The sequence below is a fragment of the Thalassophryne amazonica genome, chromosome 11, assembly GCF_902500255.1.
Source record: "Thalassophryne amazonica chromosome 11, fThaAma1.1, whole genome shotgun sequence".
NCBI lineage: Eukaryota > Metazoa > Chordata > Actinopteri > Batrachoidiformes > Batrachoididae > Thalassophryne > Thalassophryne amazonica.
This window is the reverse complement of record NC_047113.1, coordinates 26,498,493-26,517,585: the sequence shown is the minus strand read 5'-3', so window position 1 is coordinate 26,517,585 and position 19,093 is coordinate 26,498,493. Positions and strand designations below refer to the sequence as shown.

The following is a 19,093-nucleotide window of genomic DNA, read 5'->3' as shown; positions in this document are numbered from 1 at the left end:
AAAATGGCAGCAATACACAGTTTCAACAGTCACACAGACTCGGTACAATACAAATACAGTGAGGGAAATAAGTATTTGAACACCTTGCGATTTTGCAAGTTCTCCCACTTAGAAATCATGGAGGGGTCTGAAATTTTCATCTTAGGTGCATGTCCACTGTGAGAGACATAATCTAAAAAAAAGGAAAAAAATCCGGAAATCACAATGTATGATTTTTTTAATAATTTATTTGTATGTTATTGCTGCAAATAAGTATTTGACCCCCTACCAACCAGCAAGAATTCTGGCTCTCACAGACCTGTTAATTTTTCTTTAAGAAGCCCTCTTATTCTACACTCTTTACCTGTATTAATTGCACCTGTTTCAACTTGTTACCTGTATAAAAGACACCTGTTCACACACTCAATCAATCACACTCCAACCTGTCCACCATAGCCAAGACCAAACAGCTGTCTAAGGACACCAGGGACAAAACTGTAGACCTGCACAAGGCTGGGATGGACGACAGAACAACAGGCAAGCAGCTTGGTAGAAGACAACAACTGTTATGATTATTTATTAGAAAGTGGAAGAAACACGAGATGACGGTCAATCTCCCTCGGTCTGGGATTCCATGCAAGATCTCACTTTGTGGGGTAAGGATGATTCGGAGAAAGCTCAGAACTACACAGGAGTTCCTGGTCAATGACCTGAAGAGAGCTGGGACCACAGTCACAAAGATTACATTAGTAACACATGATGCTGTCATGGTTTAAAATCCTGCAAGGCAGCAAGGTCCCCCTGCTCAAGCCAGCACATGTCCAGGCCTGTTTGAAGTTCACCAGTGACCATTTGGATGATCCAGAGGAGGCATGGGAGAAGGTCATGTGGTCAGATGAGACCATAATAGAGCTTTTTGGAATCAACTTCACTTACCATGTTTAGAGGATGAGAACAACCCCAAGAAAACCATCCCAACCCCAGAAGCATGGGGGTGGAAACATCGTACTCTGGGGGTGTTCTTCTACAGAGGGGACAGGACGACTGCACCGTATTGAAGGGAGGAAGTATGGGGTCATGTATTGTGAGATTTTGGCAAACAACCTCCTTCCCTCAGTAAGAGCATTGAAGATGGGTCATGGCTGGGTCTTCCAGCATGACAATGACCCCAAACACACAGCCAGGGCAACTAAGGAGGGGCTCCGTGAGAAGCATTTCAAGGTCCTGGAGGGGCCTGGCCAATCTCCAGACCTGAACTCAATAGAGTTCAATACAAATAAATTATTTAAATAATCATACATTGTGATTTCTGGATTTTTTTTTTTTTTTTTTTTTGATTTTGTCTCTCACAGTGGACGTGCACCTAAGATGAAAATTTCAGACCCCTCCATGATTTCTAAGTGGGAGAACTTGCAAAATCACAGGGTGTTCAAATACTTATTTTCCTCACTGTATGTAAGAAGACATCAGCTAAAACAATGACATTCAGACAGTTTGCATTCCAGCCTTTTAACTGCAGATTTAAAAACAGTCAAAGACACAAAGTTTTGCAATTTTAAATTCAGTCTGCAAATTATTCCATGCAGTGGGTGCAGAAAACCTAATGGCCTTCTTTCCCAGTTCAGTTCGAACTCTGGGAACAACAAACTGTACAAAGCTCGATGATCTCAGATTGTGTAATCCATCCTTTAAAATCAATAAGGAGGAAAGGTAGTCAGGAATTTTCCCAAGAATGGCTTTGCAAATAAACACATACCAGTGTCCTAGACAGCGTGTACTTAGAGATGTGTACATCGCGCAGCTGCTGTGAAAAAAAAAAAGGAAAATTCATGCTACCCATGGGATTCGAATCTGCAGTTTCCAAAAGCTCTGGTTGCCAGCCAGAAACTTTACCACTGAGCTACCATCACTGTCCTGTAAAAGGTGCAGGAAAATGCCTGGTATCAAGAAGAACATGGACGTATTTAAAAAAATAAAATAAAAAATACAACCACACACCATAATAAAAAATACCGAATTGTATTGAATCCATCTTATCAAGCGGGCAATAGAAGTATGAACTGTTTCTTCCTCTGTAGATGACCCATGGTCACAGACATACAGTCATGAAATGACATGAATGAGAAGCAGGGCACTCTTATCATGTCCACATCTGCTGGTGGTGTGTCCAGCCGCCCCCGCATGCGTGTCCTGCCTGACACGCTTGTCCTATGGACAGCGCACCTCAGGACATACACCACTTTATGTGGAACAGAGCTCACATGGGTGACGTGACATTCAGATCGCCCGCTGGGGTAGCGTGTCAATGTGCGTGCCATGTGCTCGCTCGCTGCAGCCCATTGCAACAGTGATATATGGTTTTTTTTTGTATGTCTACGTGAGGACAGCAAGTAGACACATGCACGTCACAGTGGACAATTCTTAGTTCGTGTATGTCCAAACATGGTACGTGTTCAACATCTGGGACGTCCAGAACCACACATCCCCACAGCAGGTGTCAGCGGACACACCCCCTGTCAGTTCAGCACACACACCAATGGGTCACTGTGTCTGTTTGCAAAGCCACACTCATGGGGCACTTAAACAAATTTCACAGCCAGTTCGACAGTGATCGTCTGCTGACTGTTGTCGAGTTAATAGTGCGAATGGCCACACATTTTCTTAGTGCCAAGTGAGCGGTATTAGATGTTCGTGTGTGCCAGCTGTAATTTGGCCGACACCTGCCACGAGAGGGTTCGATGGGCTCTCACAGCGCACACTCTGTCTTTCAGTCACTGGTGTGTGCAAATAGTTGTAGCAACCGGTGTACGACGTATTGGAGGCATCTACGATTTTACACGTATTGCATACTATTCCTGCTTCGTGCGCAATTCAACCACATTCGTACTATGTGTGAAGGGGCTCTAAATTAAACCTGATTGCTCATCATACAACCCCTGGCAAAAATTATGAAATCACCGGCCTCGGAGGATGTTCATTCAGTTGTTTAATTTTGTAGAAAAAAGCAGATCACAGACATGACACAAAACTAAAGTCATTTCAAATGGCAACTTTCTGGCTTTAAGAAACACTATAAGAAATCAAGAAAAAAAAATTGTGGCAGTCAGTAATGGTTACTTTTTTAGACCAAGCAGAGGGAAAAAAATATGGACTCACTCAATTCTGAGGAATAAATTATGGAATTACCCTGTAAATTTTCATCCCCAAAACTAACACCTGCATCAAATCAGATCTGCTTGTTAGTCTGCATCTAAAAAGGAGTGATCACACCTTGGAGAGCTGTTTAACCAAGTGGACTGACATGAATCATGGCTCCAACACGAGAGATGTCAATTGAAACAAAGGAGAGGATTATCAAACTCTTAAAAGAGGGTAAATCATCATGCAATGTTGCAAAAGATGTTGGTCATTCATAGTCAGCTGTGTCTAAACTCTGGACCAAATACAAACAACATGGGAAGGTTGTTAAAGGCAAACATACTGGTAGACCAAGGAAGACATCAAAGCGTCAAGACAGAAAACTTAAAGCAATATGTCTCAAAAATCGAAAATGCACAACAAAACAAATGAGGAGCGAATGGGAGGAAACTGAAGTCAACGTCTGTGACCGAACTGTAAGAAACCGCCTAAACGAAATGGGATTTACATACAGAAAAGCTAAACGAAAGCCATCATTAACACCTAAACAGAGAAAAACAAGGTTACAATGGGCTAAGGAAAAGCAATCGTGGACTGTGGATCACTGGATGAAAGGTGGGCAAGGTGATGATGCTGGAACTTTTGTTTGGTGCTGTTCCAATGAGATTCATAAAGATGACTGCCTGAAGAGAACATGTAAATTTCCATAGTCAGTGATGATATGGGGCTGCATGTCAGGTAAAGGCACTGGGGAGATGGCTGTCATTACATCATCAATAAATGCACAAGTTTACGTTGATATTTTGGACATTTTTCTTATCCCATCAATTGAAAGGATGTTTGGGGATGATGAAATCATTTTTCAAGATGATAATGCATCTTGCCATAGAGCAAAAACTGTGAAAACATTCCTTGCAAAAAGACACATAGGGTCAATGTCATGGCTTGCAAATAGTCCGGATCTTAATCCAATTGAAAATCTTTGGTGGAAGTTGAAGAAAATGGTCCATGACAAGGCTCCAACCTGCAAAGCTGATCTGGCAACAGCAATCAGAGAAAGTTGGAGCCAGATTGATGAAGAGTGCTGTTTGTCACTCATTAAGTCCATGCCTCAGAGACTGCAAGCTGTTATAAAAGCCAGAGGTGGTGCAACAAAATACTAGTGATGTGTTGGTGCGTTCTTTTGTTTTTCATGATTCCATAATTTTTGCCTCAGAATTGAGTGAGTCCATATTTTTTCCCTCTGCTTGGTCTAAAAAAGTAACCGTTACTGACTGCCACAATTTTTTTTCCTGATTTCTTGTAGTGTTTCTTAAAGCCAGAAAGTTGCCATTTGATAATGACTTTAGTTTTGTGTCATGTCTGTGATCTGCTTTTTTTCTACAAAATTAAACAACTGAATGAACATCCTCTGAGGCCGGTGATTCCATAATTTTTGCCAGGGGTTGTAGTGCCTGTAAAATAAACCATTGCAATACTTAACATTTATCAGTTCATATTTTTTGTGGTTTTAGCAGCCCCACGCCAGTTTGTATCCTTGGCGGAGATGGAAGATGCACTGCTGAAAAACCTTTTCCAAGGCTACCAACGCTGGGTCAGACCCATACAACGTGCCAATGATACGGTTAAAGTACGCTTCGGACTCAAGATCTCCCAGCTGGTTGATGTGGTAAGGATGAACACGCATTCACACAAACGCACATTGTAAGCATTCTACTTATTACCTGAGGTCATCAAATGACTGCGGTATTGTATCACTTCCTGTTCCGGAGCACAGCGGTGTTTTTCTGTATCTGTTAGCTGTTTACTCTGCGCAGTTAGATTGATCTAGTTATCTAGATTACGATTTGTTTCCCAGTGTAATCTTTACGTGCCTTAACTAAAGCACTCCTTCTGCTGAATCACCTATAAATTATTTACACATTATTCACTTTGCGTGTTTTAGGAATCCGCTAGCTTAGCGTAGCTACTAGCTCTTAGCCGATTTAGCATGGCGGCTTCTCCTGTCTCTCCCGCACTTTTCTGCTCTGGGTGTGAAATGTTTAGTTATTCCTCGGCCTCCTTTAGCAGTAACGGTACTTGTAATAAGTGTAGCTTATTCGTAGCTTTGGAGGCCAGGCTGGGCGAATTGGAGACTCGGCTCCGCACCGTGGAAAATTCTACAGCTAGCCAGGCCCCTGTAGTCGGTGCAGACCAAGGTAGCTTAGCCGCCGTTAGTTACCCCCTGGCAGATCCCGAGCAGCCGGGAAAGCAGGCTGACTGGGTGACTGTGAGGAGGAAGCGTAGCCCTAAACAGAAGCCCCGTGTACACCGTCAACCCGTTCACATCTCTAACCGTTTTTCCCCACTCGACGACACACCCGCCGAGGATCAAACTCTGGTTATTGGCGACTCTGTTTTGAGAAATGTGAAGTTAGCGACACCAGCAACCATAGTCAATTGTCTTCCGGGGGCCAGAGCAGGCGACATTGAAGGAAATTTGAAACTGCTGGCTAAGGCTAAGCGTAAATTTGGTAAGATTGTAATTCACGTCGGCAGTAATGACACCCGGTTACGCCAATCGGAGGTCACTAAAATTAACATTAAATCGGTGTGTAACTTTGCAAAAACAATGTCGGACTCTGTAGTTTTCTCTGGGCCCCTCCCCAATCGGACCGGGAGTGACATGTTTAGCCGCATGTTCTCCTTGAATTGCTGGCTGTCTGAGTGGTGTCCAAAAAATGAGGTGGGCTTCATAGATAATTGGCAAAGCTTCTGGGGAAAACCTGGTCTTGTTAGGAGAGACGGCATCCATCCCACTTTGGATGGAGCAGCTCTCATTTCTAGAAATCTGGCCAATTTTCTTAAATCCTCCAAACCGTGACTATCCAGGGTTGGGACCAGGAAGCAGAGTTGTAGTCTTACACACCTCTCTGCAGCTTCTCTCCCCCTGCCATCCCCTCATTACCCCATCCCCGTAGAGACGGTGCCTGCTCCCAGACTACCAATAACCAGCAAAAATCTATTTAATCATAAAAATTCAAAAAGAAAAAATAATATAGCACCTTCAACTGCACCACAGACTAAAACAGTTAAATGTGGTCTATTAAACATTAGGTCTCTCTCTTCTAAGTCCCTGTTGGTAAATGATATAATAATTGATCAACATATTGATTTATTCTGCCTAACAGAAACCTGGTTACAGCAGGATGAATATGTTAGTTTAAATGAGTCAACACCCCCGAGTCACACTAACTGTCAGAATGCTCGTAGCACGGGCCGGAGCGGAGGATTAGCAGCAATCTTCCATTCCAGCTTATTAATTAATCAAAAACCCAGACAGAGCTTTAATTCATTTGAAAGCTTGTCTCTTAGTCTTGTCCATCCAAATTGGAAGTCCCAAAAACCAGTTTTATTTGTTATTATCTATCGTCCACCTGGTCGTTACTGTGAGTTTCTCTGTGAATTTTCAGACCTTTTGTCTGACTTAGTGCTTAGCTCAGATAAGATAATTATAGTGGGCGATTTTAACATCCACACAGATGCTGAGAATGACAGCCTCAACACTGCATTTAATCTATTATTAGACTCTATTGGCTTTGCTCAAAAAGTAAATGAGTCCACCCACCACTTTAATCATATCTTAGATCTTGTTCTGACTTATGGTATGGAAATAGAAGACTTAACAGTATTCCCTGAAAACTCCCTTCTGTCTGATCATTTCTTAATAACATTTACATTTACTCTGATGGACTACCCAGCAGTAGGGAATAAGTTTCATTACACTAGATGTCTTTCAGAAAGCGCTGTAACTAGGTTTAAGGATATGATTCCTTCTTTATGTTCTCTAATGCCATATAACAACACAGTGCAGAGTAGCTACCTAAACTCTGTAAGGGAGATAGAGTATCTCGTCAATAGTTTTACATCCTCATTGAAGACAACTTTGGATGCTGTAGCTCCTCTGAAAAAGAGAGCTTTAAATCAGAAGTGTCTGACTCCGTGGTATAACTCACAAACTCGTAGCTTAAAGCAGATAACCCGTAAGTTGGAGAGGAAATGGCGTCTCACTAATTTAGAAGATCTTCACTTAGCCTGGAAAAAGAGTCTGTTGCTCTATAAAAAAGCCCTCCGTAAAGCTAGGACATCTTTCTACTCATCACTAATTGAAGAAAATAAGAACAACCCCAGGTTTCTTTTCAGCACTGTAGCCAGGCTGACAAAGAGTCAGAGCTCTATTGAGCTGAGTATTCCATTAACTTTAACTAGTAATGACTTCATGACTTTCTTTGCTAACAAAATTTTAACTATTAGAGAAAAAATTACTCATAACCATCCCAAAGACGTATCGTTATCTTTGGCTGCTTTCAGTGATGCCGGTATTTGGTTAGACTCTTTCTCTCCGATTGTTCTGTCTGAGTTATTTTCATTAGTTACTTCATCCAAACCATCAACATGTTTATTAGACCCCATTCCTACCAGGCTGCTCAAGGAAGCCCTACCATTATTTAATGCTTCGATCTTAAATATGATCAATCTATCTTTGTTAGTTGGCTATGTACCACAGGCTTTTAAGGTGGCAGTAATTAAACCATTACTTAAAAAGCCATCACTTGACCCAGCTATCTTAGCTAATTATAGGCCAATCTCCAACCTTCCTTTTCTCTCAAAAATTCTTGAAAGGGTAGTTGTAAAACAGCTAACTGATCATCTGCAGAGGAATGGTCTATTTGAAGAGTTTCAGTCAGGTTTTAGAATTCATCATAGTACAGAAACAGCATTAGTGAAGGTTACAAATGATCTTCTTATGGCCTTGGACAGTGGACTCATCTCTGTGCTTGTTCTGTTAGACCTCAGTGCTGCTTTTGATACTGTTGACCATAAAATTTTATTACAGAGATTAGAGCATGCCATAGGTATTAAAGGCACTGCGCTGCGGTGGTTTGAATCATATTTGTCTAATAGATTACAATTTGTTCATGTAAATGGGGAATCTTCTTCACAGACTAAAGTTAATTATGGAGTTCCACAAGGTTCTGTGCTAGGACCAATTTTATTCACTTTATATATGCTTCCCTTAGGCAGTATTATTAGACGGTATTGCTTAAATTTTCATTGTTACGCAGATGATACCCAGCTTTATCTATCCATGAAGCCAGAGGACACACACCAATTAGCTAAACTGCAGGATTGTCTTACAGACATAAAGACATGGATGACCTCTAATTTCCTGCTTTTAAACTCAGATAAAACTGAAGTTATTGTACTTGGCCCCACAAATCTTAGAAACATGGTGTCTAACCAGATCCTTACTCTGGATGGCATTACCCTGACCTCTAGTAATACTGTGAGAAATCTTGGAGTCATTTTTGATCAGGATATGTCATTCAAAGCGCATATTAAACAAATATGTAGGACTGCTTTTTTGCATTTACGCAATATCTCTAAAATCAGAAAGGTCTTGTCTCAGAGTGATGCTGAAAAACTAATTCATGCATTTATTTCCTCTAGGCTGGACTATTGTAATTCATTATTATCAGGTTGTCCTAAAAGTTCCCTAAAAAGCCTTCAGTTAATTCAAAATGCTGCAGCTAGAGTACTGACGGGGACTAGAAGGAGAGAGCATATCTCACCTATATTGGCCTCTCTTCATTGGCTTCCTGTTAATTCTAGAATAGAATTTAAAATTCTTCTTCTTACTTATAAGGTTTTGAATAATCAGGTCCCATCTTATCTTAGGGACCTCGTAGTACCATATCACCCCAATAGAGCGCTTCGCTCTCAGACTGCAGGCTTACTTGTAGTTCCTAGGGTTTGTAAGAGTAGAATGGGAGGCAGAGCCTTCAGCTTTCAGGCTCCTCTCCTGTGGAACCAGCTCCCAATTCAGATCAGGGAGACAGACACCCTCTCTACTTTTAAGATTAGGCTTAAAACTTTCCTTTTTGCTAAAGCTTATAGTTAGGGCTGGATCAGGTGACCCTGAACCATCCCTTAGTTATGCTGCTATAGACGTAGACTGCTGGGGGGTTCCCATGATGCACTGTTTCTTTCTCTTTTTGCTCTGTATGCACCACTCTGCATTTAATCATTAGTGATCGATCTCTGCTCCCCTCCACAGCATGTCTTTTTCCTGGTTCTCTCCCTCAGCCCCAACCAGTCCCAGCAGAAGACTGCCCCTCCCTGAGCCTGGTTCTGCTGGAGGTTTCTTCCTGTTAAAAGGGAGTTTTTCCTTCCCACTGTAGCCAAGTGCTTGCTCACAGGGGGTCGTTTTGACCGTTGGGGTTTTACATAATTATTGTATGGCCTTGTCTTACAATATAAAGCGCCTTGGGGCAACTGTTTGTTGTGATTTGGCGCTATATAAAAAAAATTGATTGATTGATTGATTGATCAAATATGGCCATCAGGTATTGCGAAGGCTTTGCGTCCGTCCGACTGTCTGTGCTCAGCATAAGTCCAGTCCTGTTACTGCCAGAGTCTTCAAATTCACAGGGAACGTTCTTGGGGCACAGATCTCGGACAAGTTCAAAGATGACTAACCGTGACCTATTTTAAGAGGTTAAAAATTCCCATTTTGTTTCAGTCTGTTTGGGTTTTTTTTTTTTTTTGAGTGGCGGGGGTGACAGCCAATCAGAGTGGAGCTGCGCTGTTCCGTCATTGGCTGGTCTCCCCAAAATTGCTTCATTTATGTGTTTATATAACATGTATCGTATATATTATGTAAAACCCAGAGAGAAATAAACATTTCTAAAACTGAAAACGCTGTTTTTGGAACCTAATAACACCTATGAAGTGATTTAGAAGACATTTCGCTGACATTCGCCTGATGATGTCACAGGCTAGTTTAGCTAGTTGCAGAACTCAGTTCCATTTGTGTGTTAATATAACCTCTTTGTTATTTATTATGTAAAGGTTAGAGATAAATAAACACTTCTAAAACTGAAAATGCTGTGTTTTGGAACCTAATAACACCTCTGGAGCAAAATCGTGGATGTTAGCATGCACGCTAACTTTCACTAATTTCCTATGGAGTTAAATTTGTCTCATTAATACCTGCAAATGCACAAAGGGTGATCTACAAATATTCTTTGATTTGCACAACCTCCGCTGTTGTCAAAACCTGATGTACACGCTTACCCAAGGCCTCATGCAAATGCCATTAAACCGTAAATATTGTTTTTGATTGATTGAGGGCTTTATTGAACATGTACAAATTGTACGTAACACATAGGATCTTAACCTCTTAAACCCTAGAGTCCCCAAATTTGGGGATGTGCCCTGTTTTGGAACATTTGAATACTCATAACTAACCAATGCTGACACCAACATACACTTATTATACATCAAAATGTCAAGCGTAGTCTCCTCTACAAAAGTATCCACTTCAATCACATATCAACTAACCACAGCTCAAACGCCAAGCAAATAAAGACATAAATCGGAAGTCATTTTTATGGGAAATAAAAACCTCATTTACTCCTACCAAGTATTATTTACTTTCAATTTTTTTTTTGCATCCACAACATCCCCTAGGAGCTGTCTTTTAGCTGATCCAAACTTTTGCATTTTTGACCTTGTACAAGCTGAGAAATAAATCATAATGTATGGGTATGTGAATTTGGTGAAATAGGCTCTAGGGCTTAAGGGATTAATAATGAATTAAGCAACTGCAAATTATAAAGAACACAAAGCTCATACAGCTGAGGGTATTTTAGCATTGCGTTATATTTTTCTTATTTGTTTCCTTATTTGAGTGCTCAGTTACTGTTCCCGTGCAGACTGGTGAATAGTAATGTGTGGTTTATTAGATTCACCCTATCCTCCATGTTTTTACCCTCAGGCTTCCCAACCTGTGAGTGCAGCGAGTGTTCTTTTTGTTTTTTAAATGTCAGACTCAAACACCCAGCTTCTGCAGTTCTGAGCATATCCTCATGAGGATATTAATTACCCTCAGTTCCCAGCTTTTTTAGTAACTCAAAGAATGTAAACATGATTCCCAAACTTTTGGTCCTAAAACATGTTGCACAAATAGGTTTTCTACAAAACTGCAGCGCAAGCTTCATTTTACGATGTGGTCCAAGCATAGGTTTTTGCCCAGATGTGAAGATATTATAGCCAAACTGATATGTGTTAAAGGGATCATACAGAACTTTTTACTCGCCATTAAATATAGTTTATTTATAGAGGACTAGATCACAACATAAGTCACCCAAAGCTGTGACACATGAATTAGCTTGAAACCTTCTGGCAAGGTAAAATAGGCCACGAAGTGTTTTAAAAGGCAAGTGAGAGTTTATTACCAAAAACATCCCATAGACACTGAGCGAAAACATCCTAAAGACATCCTATTTCAGAGCTTATTAAAAAAGCATGTTTCTATGCTTGTTGTTTGAAATGGAAATGTGCTAATCTTAATCTACTGTTTACCCTCATACAGTGTTGCCACAGTTACTTTGAAAAAGTAATCCAATTACTGATTACTCCTTGAAAAAGTAACTTAGTTACTTTACTGATTACTCAATTGTAAAAGTAACTAAGTTAGATTACTAGTTACTTTTTTAGTTACTTTTCCCAGCTGCCGACAACAATCCTCTGCCACCTCAACATGACAATGATACCTGTTTTGCCAAAAGTTTTACTTTATAGTCACCCTTTCTTGACTTCAATGAAAATAAATACTTGTTTTTATAAAAAGTAAAATAAAGACCTCTTTCTTGACCTCATATTTAACTGTTGACAGCACTGTAACAGTAAAACTTGCAATTTCGAACCTACATTGTTTATAAATGTAACTATTAAATTCATTCTAGCATTTTTCTAACATTTAAATTCTCTCTAAATATTTTACTTGTCGAAATTAATATTATTTTAAGTAGTATTAGTAGTTGTAGTAAAAAAAGGCTTCAAAACTGGACCTTTAATCTAGGGGTGTTGTGAGGGGGGCACATCCCTGCCCCACGCCCCCATTCCATCTGGATTCGCCCCTACTTTGGCGTTTGAGCACAAAGAATGGATAACATTTATTTATTTATGCAGAAAACATGACCAGATTTACAGGTAAGAAAGTTTTATTGTGTTTTCACATCATGTGGTCCTCAGAAAGAGAGTTTAGGTGCATTTGAGTGGAAAAGTGTTAGTTGTTGACGCGTCGCGGAGGATCAGCTGTTTTAACGTGCAGATACGGAGCGGCTCAGCTCAGCTCTAAATAAAGGAGGAAAAAAGTATAAAAATGTCTTTGTAAAGCTCAGTGCAGGTGTGCTGATCACCGTGCTTTAAGAGGAGACGACGAGTCGAGCAGCTGCAAAAAACCGCGGATGATAAGCTCACAGCTCACTGAAAGTGGGCAGTTCAGTCGAACCCCGACCTCCTGCCCACAGACCAAGTTTAATGCTGCTATCGACTCACAATGAAAAATAATAGTAACGCACAGTGACATGAAGAAGTAACGTTAATCTGATTACTGATTTGGAAAGATTAACGCGTTAGATTACTCGTTACTAAAAAAAGTGGTCAGATTAGAGTAACGCGTTACTAAGTAATGCGTTACCGGCATCACTGCCCTCATATACTGTATTATTTATATATATATATATATATATATATATATATAATACAGTATATGAGGGTATGCGCTTGGTTTCAGTTCAGAAGGCTCCGGGTTCAAATCCCACCCATGCCACATTTCTTCATGTAATGTGGAGTTGCGTCAGGAAGGGCAGCCGACGTAAAAGCTGTGCCAGTTCAACATGCAGATCCACCTTGGATTTGCTGTGGCGACCCTGAGTGCAAACAAGGGAGCAGCCGAAGGGACTTACTTTTATATATATGAGGTCTATTAGAAAAGAAACCGACCTTTTTATTTAAAAAAAAAAAACTATATGGATTTGAATCACGTGCGATTACGTCAGACAAGCTTGAACCCTCATGCGCATGCATGAGTTTTTTCACACCTGTCGGTTGCATCATTCGCCTGTGGGCAGGCTTTGAGTGAGCACTGGTCCACCCCTCCTGTCGGAATTCCTTTGTCTGACTTCTTCCTGAGAGACTGGCGCTTTGCTTGATCAAACTTTTTCAGAAACTGTGAGACACATCCAAGTGGACACCATTCGAGAAATTCAGACGGTTTTCGGTGAAAATTTTAACGGCTGATGAGAGATTATGGAGTGTTACTGTCGCTTTAAGGACTGCCCACGGCGCCAGACGGCGCGTTGCGCCCCGAGTCGCCGTCGTCAGCCTGTTTCAAGCTGAAAACTTCCAAATTTAAGCCTCTGTTGACCCAGGACGTCGTGAGAGAACAGAGAAGTTTCAGAAGAGCTCGGGATCAGCAGTTTATCCGGACATTCCACTGTTAAAGGAGATTTTGTAATGAAAGACGTGCGGACGGATTCGCGCGTCGGCACCCAGCCGCTCATGGCGCGGCGCCACAGCAAAACACCTCCGTGTTGATAACCATTCAAAAGATTCAGGCGGTTTTCGATGGCTTTCAGTCGAGTGAGTATCCGAGAAATTGTTTAACAGCTGGGCATGTTCAAACTTGTCCTGTAATGCTTCCAAGGGAGGTGTCCGGCTCCGTGGGCAGTCCTTAAAGCAAGAGTAACACTCCATAATCTCTCATCAGCCGTTAAAATTTTCACAGAAAACCGTCTGAATTTCTCGAATGGTGTCCACTTGGATGTGCCTTAACAGTTTCAGAAAAAATTTTGATCAATCAAAGCGCCAGTCTCTCAGGAAGAAATCAGACAAAGGAATTCCGACAAGGGGGTGGACCAGTGCTCACTCAAAGCCTGCCCACAGGCAAATGATGCAACCGACAGGCGTGAAAAAACTCACGCATGCACACGAGGGTTCAAGCTTGTCTGATGCAATCACACGTGATTCAAATCCATATAGTTTTTTTGAAAAAATAAAAAGGTCGGTTTCTTTTCTAATAGACTTCATATATATATATATATATATATATATATATATATATATATATATATATATATATATATATATATATATATATATATATTATTTACACATTATTCACTTTGTGTGTTATTAGGAATCCGCTAGCATAGCGCAGCTACTAGCTCTTAGCCGGATTAGCATGGCGGCTTCTCCTGTCTCTCCTGCACGTTTCTGCTCTGGGTGTGAAATGTTTAGTTATTCCTCGGCCTCCTTTAGCAGTAATGGTACTTGAAATAAGTGTAGCTTATTCGTAGCTTTGGAGGCCAGGCTGGGCGAATTGGAGCCTCGGCTCCGCACCGTGGAAAATTCTACAGCTAGCCAGGCCCCTGTAGTCGGTGCGGACCAAGGTAGCTTAGCCGCCGTTAGTTCCCTTCCAGCAGATCCCGAGCAGCCGGGAAAGCAGGGCCGACTAGGTGACTGTGAGGAGGAAGCATAGCCCTTAACAGAAGCCCCGTGTACACCGCCAAGCCGTTCACATTTCTAACCATTTTTCCCCACTCCGCGACACACCCACTGAGGATCAAACTCTGGTTATTGGCGACTCTATTTTGAGAAATGTGAAGTTAGCGACACCAGCAACCATAGTCAATTGTCTTCCGGGGGCCAGAGCAGGCGACACTGAAGGAAATTTGAAACTGCTGGCTAAGGCTAAGCGTAAATTTGGTAAGATTGTAATTCACGTCGGCAGTAATGACACCCGGTTACGCCAGTCGGAGGTCATTAAAATTAACATTGAATCGGTGTGTAACTTTGCAAAAACAATGTCTGACCCAGCTATCTTAGCTAATTATAGGCCAATCTCCAACCTTCCTTTTCTCTCAAAAATTCTTGAAAGGGTAGTTGTAAAACAGCTAACTGATCATCTGCAGAGGAATGGTCTATTTGAAGAGTTTCAGTCAGGTTTTAGAATTCATCATAGTACAGAAACAGCATTAGTGAAGGTTACAAATGATCTTCTTATGGCCTCAGACAGTGGACTCATCTCTGTGCTTGTTCTGTTAGACCTCAGTGCTGCTTTTGATACTGTTGACCATAAAATTTTATAACAGAGATTAGAGCATGCCATAGGTATTAAAGGCACTGCGCTGCGGTGGTTTGAATCATATTTATCTAATAGATTACAATTTGTTCATGTAAATGGGGAATCTTCTTCACAGACTAAGGTTAATTATGGAGTTCCACAAGGTTCTGTGCTAGGACCAATTTTATTCACTTTATACATGTTTCCCTTAGGCAGTATTATTAGTTGGCATTGCTTAAATTTTCATTGTTACGCAGATGATACCCAGCTTTATCTATCCATGAAGCCAGAGGACACACACCAATTAGCTAAACTGCAGGATTATCTTACAGAGATAAAGACATGGATGACCTCTAATTTCCTGCTTTTAAACTCAGATAAAACTGAAGCTACTGTACTTGGCCCCACAAATCTTAGAAACATGGTGTCTAACCAGATCCTTACTCTGGATGGCATTACCCTGACCTCTAGTAATACTGTGAGAAATCTTGGAGTCATTTTTGATCAGGATATGTCATTCAATGCGCATATTAAACAAATATGTAGGACTGCTTTTTTGCATTTGCGCAATATCTCTAAAATTAGAAAGGTCTTGTCTCAGAGTGATGCTGAAAAACTAATTCATGCATTTATTTCCTCTAGGCTGGACTATCGTAATTCATTATTATCAGGTTGTCCTAAAAGTTCCCTGAAAAGCCTTCAGTTAATTCAAAATGCTGCAGCTAGAGTGCTAACAGGGACTAGAAGGAGAGAGCATATCTCACCCATATTGGCCTCTCTTCATTGGCTTCCTGTTAATTGTAGAATAGACTTTAAAATTCTTCTTCTTACTTATAAGGTTTTGAATAATCAGGTCCCATCTTATCTTAGGGACCTCATAGTACCATATCACCCCAATAGAGCACTTCGCTCTCAGACTGCAGGCTTACTTGTAGTTCCTAGGGTTTGTAAGAGTAGAATGGGAGGCAGAGCCTTCAGCTTTCAGGCTCCTCTCCTGTAGAACCAGCTCCCAATTCAGATCAGGGAGACAGACACCCTCTCTACTTTTAAGATTAGGCTTAAAACTTTCCTTTTTGCTAAAGCTTATAGTTAGGGCTGGATCAGGTGACCCTGAACCATCCCTTAGTTATGCTGCTATAGACTTAGACTGCTGGGGGGTTCCCATGATGCACTGAGTGTTTCTTTCTCTTTTTGCTCTGTATGCACCACTCTGCATTTAATCATTAGTGATTGAGCTCTGCTCCCCTCCACAGCATGTCTTTTTCCTGGTTCTCTCCCTCAGCCCCAACCAGTCCCAGCAGAAGACTGCCCCTCCCTGAGCCTGGTTCTGCTGGAGGTTTCTTCCTGTTAAAAGGGAGTTTTTCCTTCCCACTGTTGCCAAGTGCTTGCTCACAGGGGGTCGTTTTGACCGTTGGGGTTTTTCCGTAATTATTGTATGGCCTTCCCTTACAATATAAGGCGCCTTGGGGCAACTGTTTGTTGTGATTTGGCGCTATATAAATAAAAATGATTTGATTTGAGATATATATATATATATATGAGGTCTGTTAGAAAAGTATCTGACCTTTTTATTTTTTTCAAAAACCTGATGGATTTGAATCACGTGTGATTGCGTCAGACAAGCTTGAACCCTCGTGCGCGTGCGTGATTTTTTTCATGCCTGTCGGCTCGTCATTTGCTTGTAAGCAGCCTTTGTGTGAGGATGGGTGGAGTCTCTCATCGTTTTTTCTTTGCAAGGAAATGGTGTAATGACTGGAGCAGCGCGACTGCATCAAATTTTGCCACAAACTGGGTGACAGCCAGGTGGAAACCATTTGGATTATTCATACAGCTTTCGGTGATGATCCTATGGGCATCACACAGATTAAGGAGCGGTACAACCGGTTTAAAGATGTCCGCACAACGTTGGAGAGCGAGCCACGCTCCGGGCAGCCAACAACATGCTGAGATGACCAGATCATTTCCAAAGTGAACGCTGTGGAGATGTGGGACTGTCGTGTGATTATCCGAGAAATCGGGAAGAGGTGGACATCAGCACTTATTCGGTACATTCCACTGTGACAGAAGATTTGGCCATGAAAAGAGTTGCAGCAAAATTCATCGGCACAAAGCTGATGGTGGAGCAAAAGCACCTCCGTGATGAAGTCTCACAGGACATGTTGTAACATGCCCAGCTTGTCCACAATTTCTCGGATAGTCACACGACTGAAAAGCCACCGAAAGCCGTCTGAATAATCCGTATGTTTTCCACCTGGCTGTCGCCCAGTTTGTGGCAAAATTTGAATCTGGAGCACCCGGAGGAAACCCACACAAACACAGGGAGAACACGCAAACTCCACACAGAAAGGCCACAGGTGGGAATCGATCTAATGACCTTCTCGCTGTGAGGACAGTGCTAACCCGTGCTGCCCAGCATCAAACCATTAAATATATATAGTTTTTAAATGACAAAAAAGTCATGTGCTGCAATCCAGTTACAACAAGCCAATTTTTTGGTCTTCACTTTTCAAAAAGCACAAAGGGTTTTATGGCCTAAAGGATCCAGATTATGAAGATAATCTAAAAAAAAAAAGAAGAAGAGAGAAATAACATGTTTGTTCAAATGATAAGTCTTTATTTATATATTTATATTTTTAATTGTATACTCTTGTAACATTTAGCTGGCTGCTGGCATGATCAGCTGCCTGCAGTTTATTAAAAAACAAAACCCAGTACAATACAATACACATACAAACTAGAGCACTGTGCTCACAGAGCACAAACCTCCACTAACACTAGTTTCCAATTCCACAAATTTTTATCTTGGAAAAAATTTGCAAGGTCAAAGTCCTGTTAGATGTGGCTTTTCAGAAGCTAAATGAGATGTGATCAAATGTCAGGAGTTTGTATTTAGTTTATGCACTTGAATCAAAGTATTCTGAATTCTTTTTTCAGATAATTTTCACAGAACATTGGTTTCTCTGCTATGCAATTTGTCATTGTTTTTTGGCACTTGGTTTCTGACTGATAACTGGAAGACAAACAGGCATAAAATTGGAACCTCCATCCAATTTGGATGGTGTAGATAAATCCATAACAGAAAAATGAGAGTGACTGAGGCACTTTTGATTGAGATATAATGCAAAATATACACCAAATATTAAATTTTCAATATTAAATTCAAATGTCCACAAAATCCACAATCCGGATCAGATCCAGTGTCACAGACCGAACGGTATCGCCCTAAAAATCGATCCACCCTGCCTTCACTGCGCATGTGTCATTTCAGAGCTCAGCAGCTTGTCTGAGACAGAGTCTCTTCACCCAAAGTGATCAAATGGACTAATAGGATTATTAACCATCAGATGACAAGGTAAAACCTCTTAAATCATTCTAAAGTCAGTTTTAAGCAGAAACGAGGCGACACTCTGTGACGCTTTGAAGTGACGGACGTGTAGTGAATGCAGCAGCTAGCAGCTCATGTAGCTACGGCGCTCTGATCACTTCCTCCATCTTTTATGATGAAATAATGCTGAATTTATGTGGAAATGATTGTTGTACAAAAGCTTCAGATATCGGTCGCTGAGATAGTAGAGAAGCTTGAATCTTCGACTGGACTGGGTTGCTTGACGCAAGGACGTTTTGCTTCAAATCGCAGAAGCTTCCTCAGCTAAAATTCTTGCTCTGGAAGTCTGACTTCTGTCTGACTCTTGTAGAGAAGAATTCTTCTCTACAAGAGTCAATTCTTCTCTACAAGAGTCAGAGTTCTACAATTCTTCTTCTCTAGATTCTTCTCTACAAGAGTCAGACAGAAATCAGACTTCCAGAGCAAGAATTTTAGCTGAGGAAGCTTCTGCGATTTGAAGCGAAATGTCCTCGCGTCAAGCAACCCAGTCCAGTCAAAGATTCAAGCTTCTCTACTATGGAAACCACCTGGACAACTGAGAGCCTACACAGAAACGTCGCTGAGATAGATGATGACTGGAGAGCAGTTTGAAGCAGAAACAAGGTGATAATCGGTGAACCGCAGCTGATGATGCATGC

General features: G+C 41.2%; 1 protein-coding gene across 1 annotated transcript in view; it reads left to right on the top strand.

The window, feature by feature from the left end:
• The window catches only part of LOC117520138 (neuronal acetylcholine receptor subunit non-alpha-2-like), a 38,733-nt gene that overhangs the window by 8,976 nt on the left and 10,664 nt on the right, over positions 1-19,093 (top strand). The window contains exon 2 of the mRNA XM_034181441.1: positions 4,632-4,786. Coding sequence (XP_034037332.1) covers positions 4,632-4,786 — 155 coding nt within the window. The remainder of the gene's footprint in view (positions 1-4,631; positions 4,787-19,093) is intronic.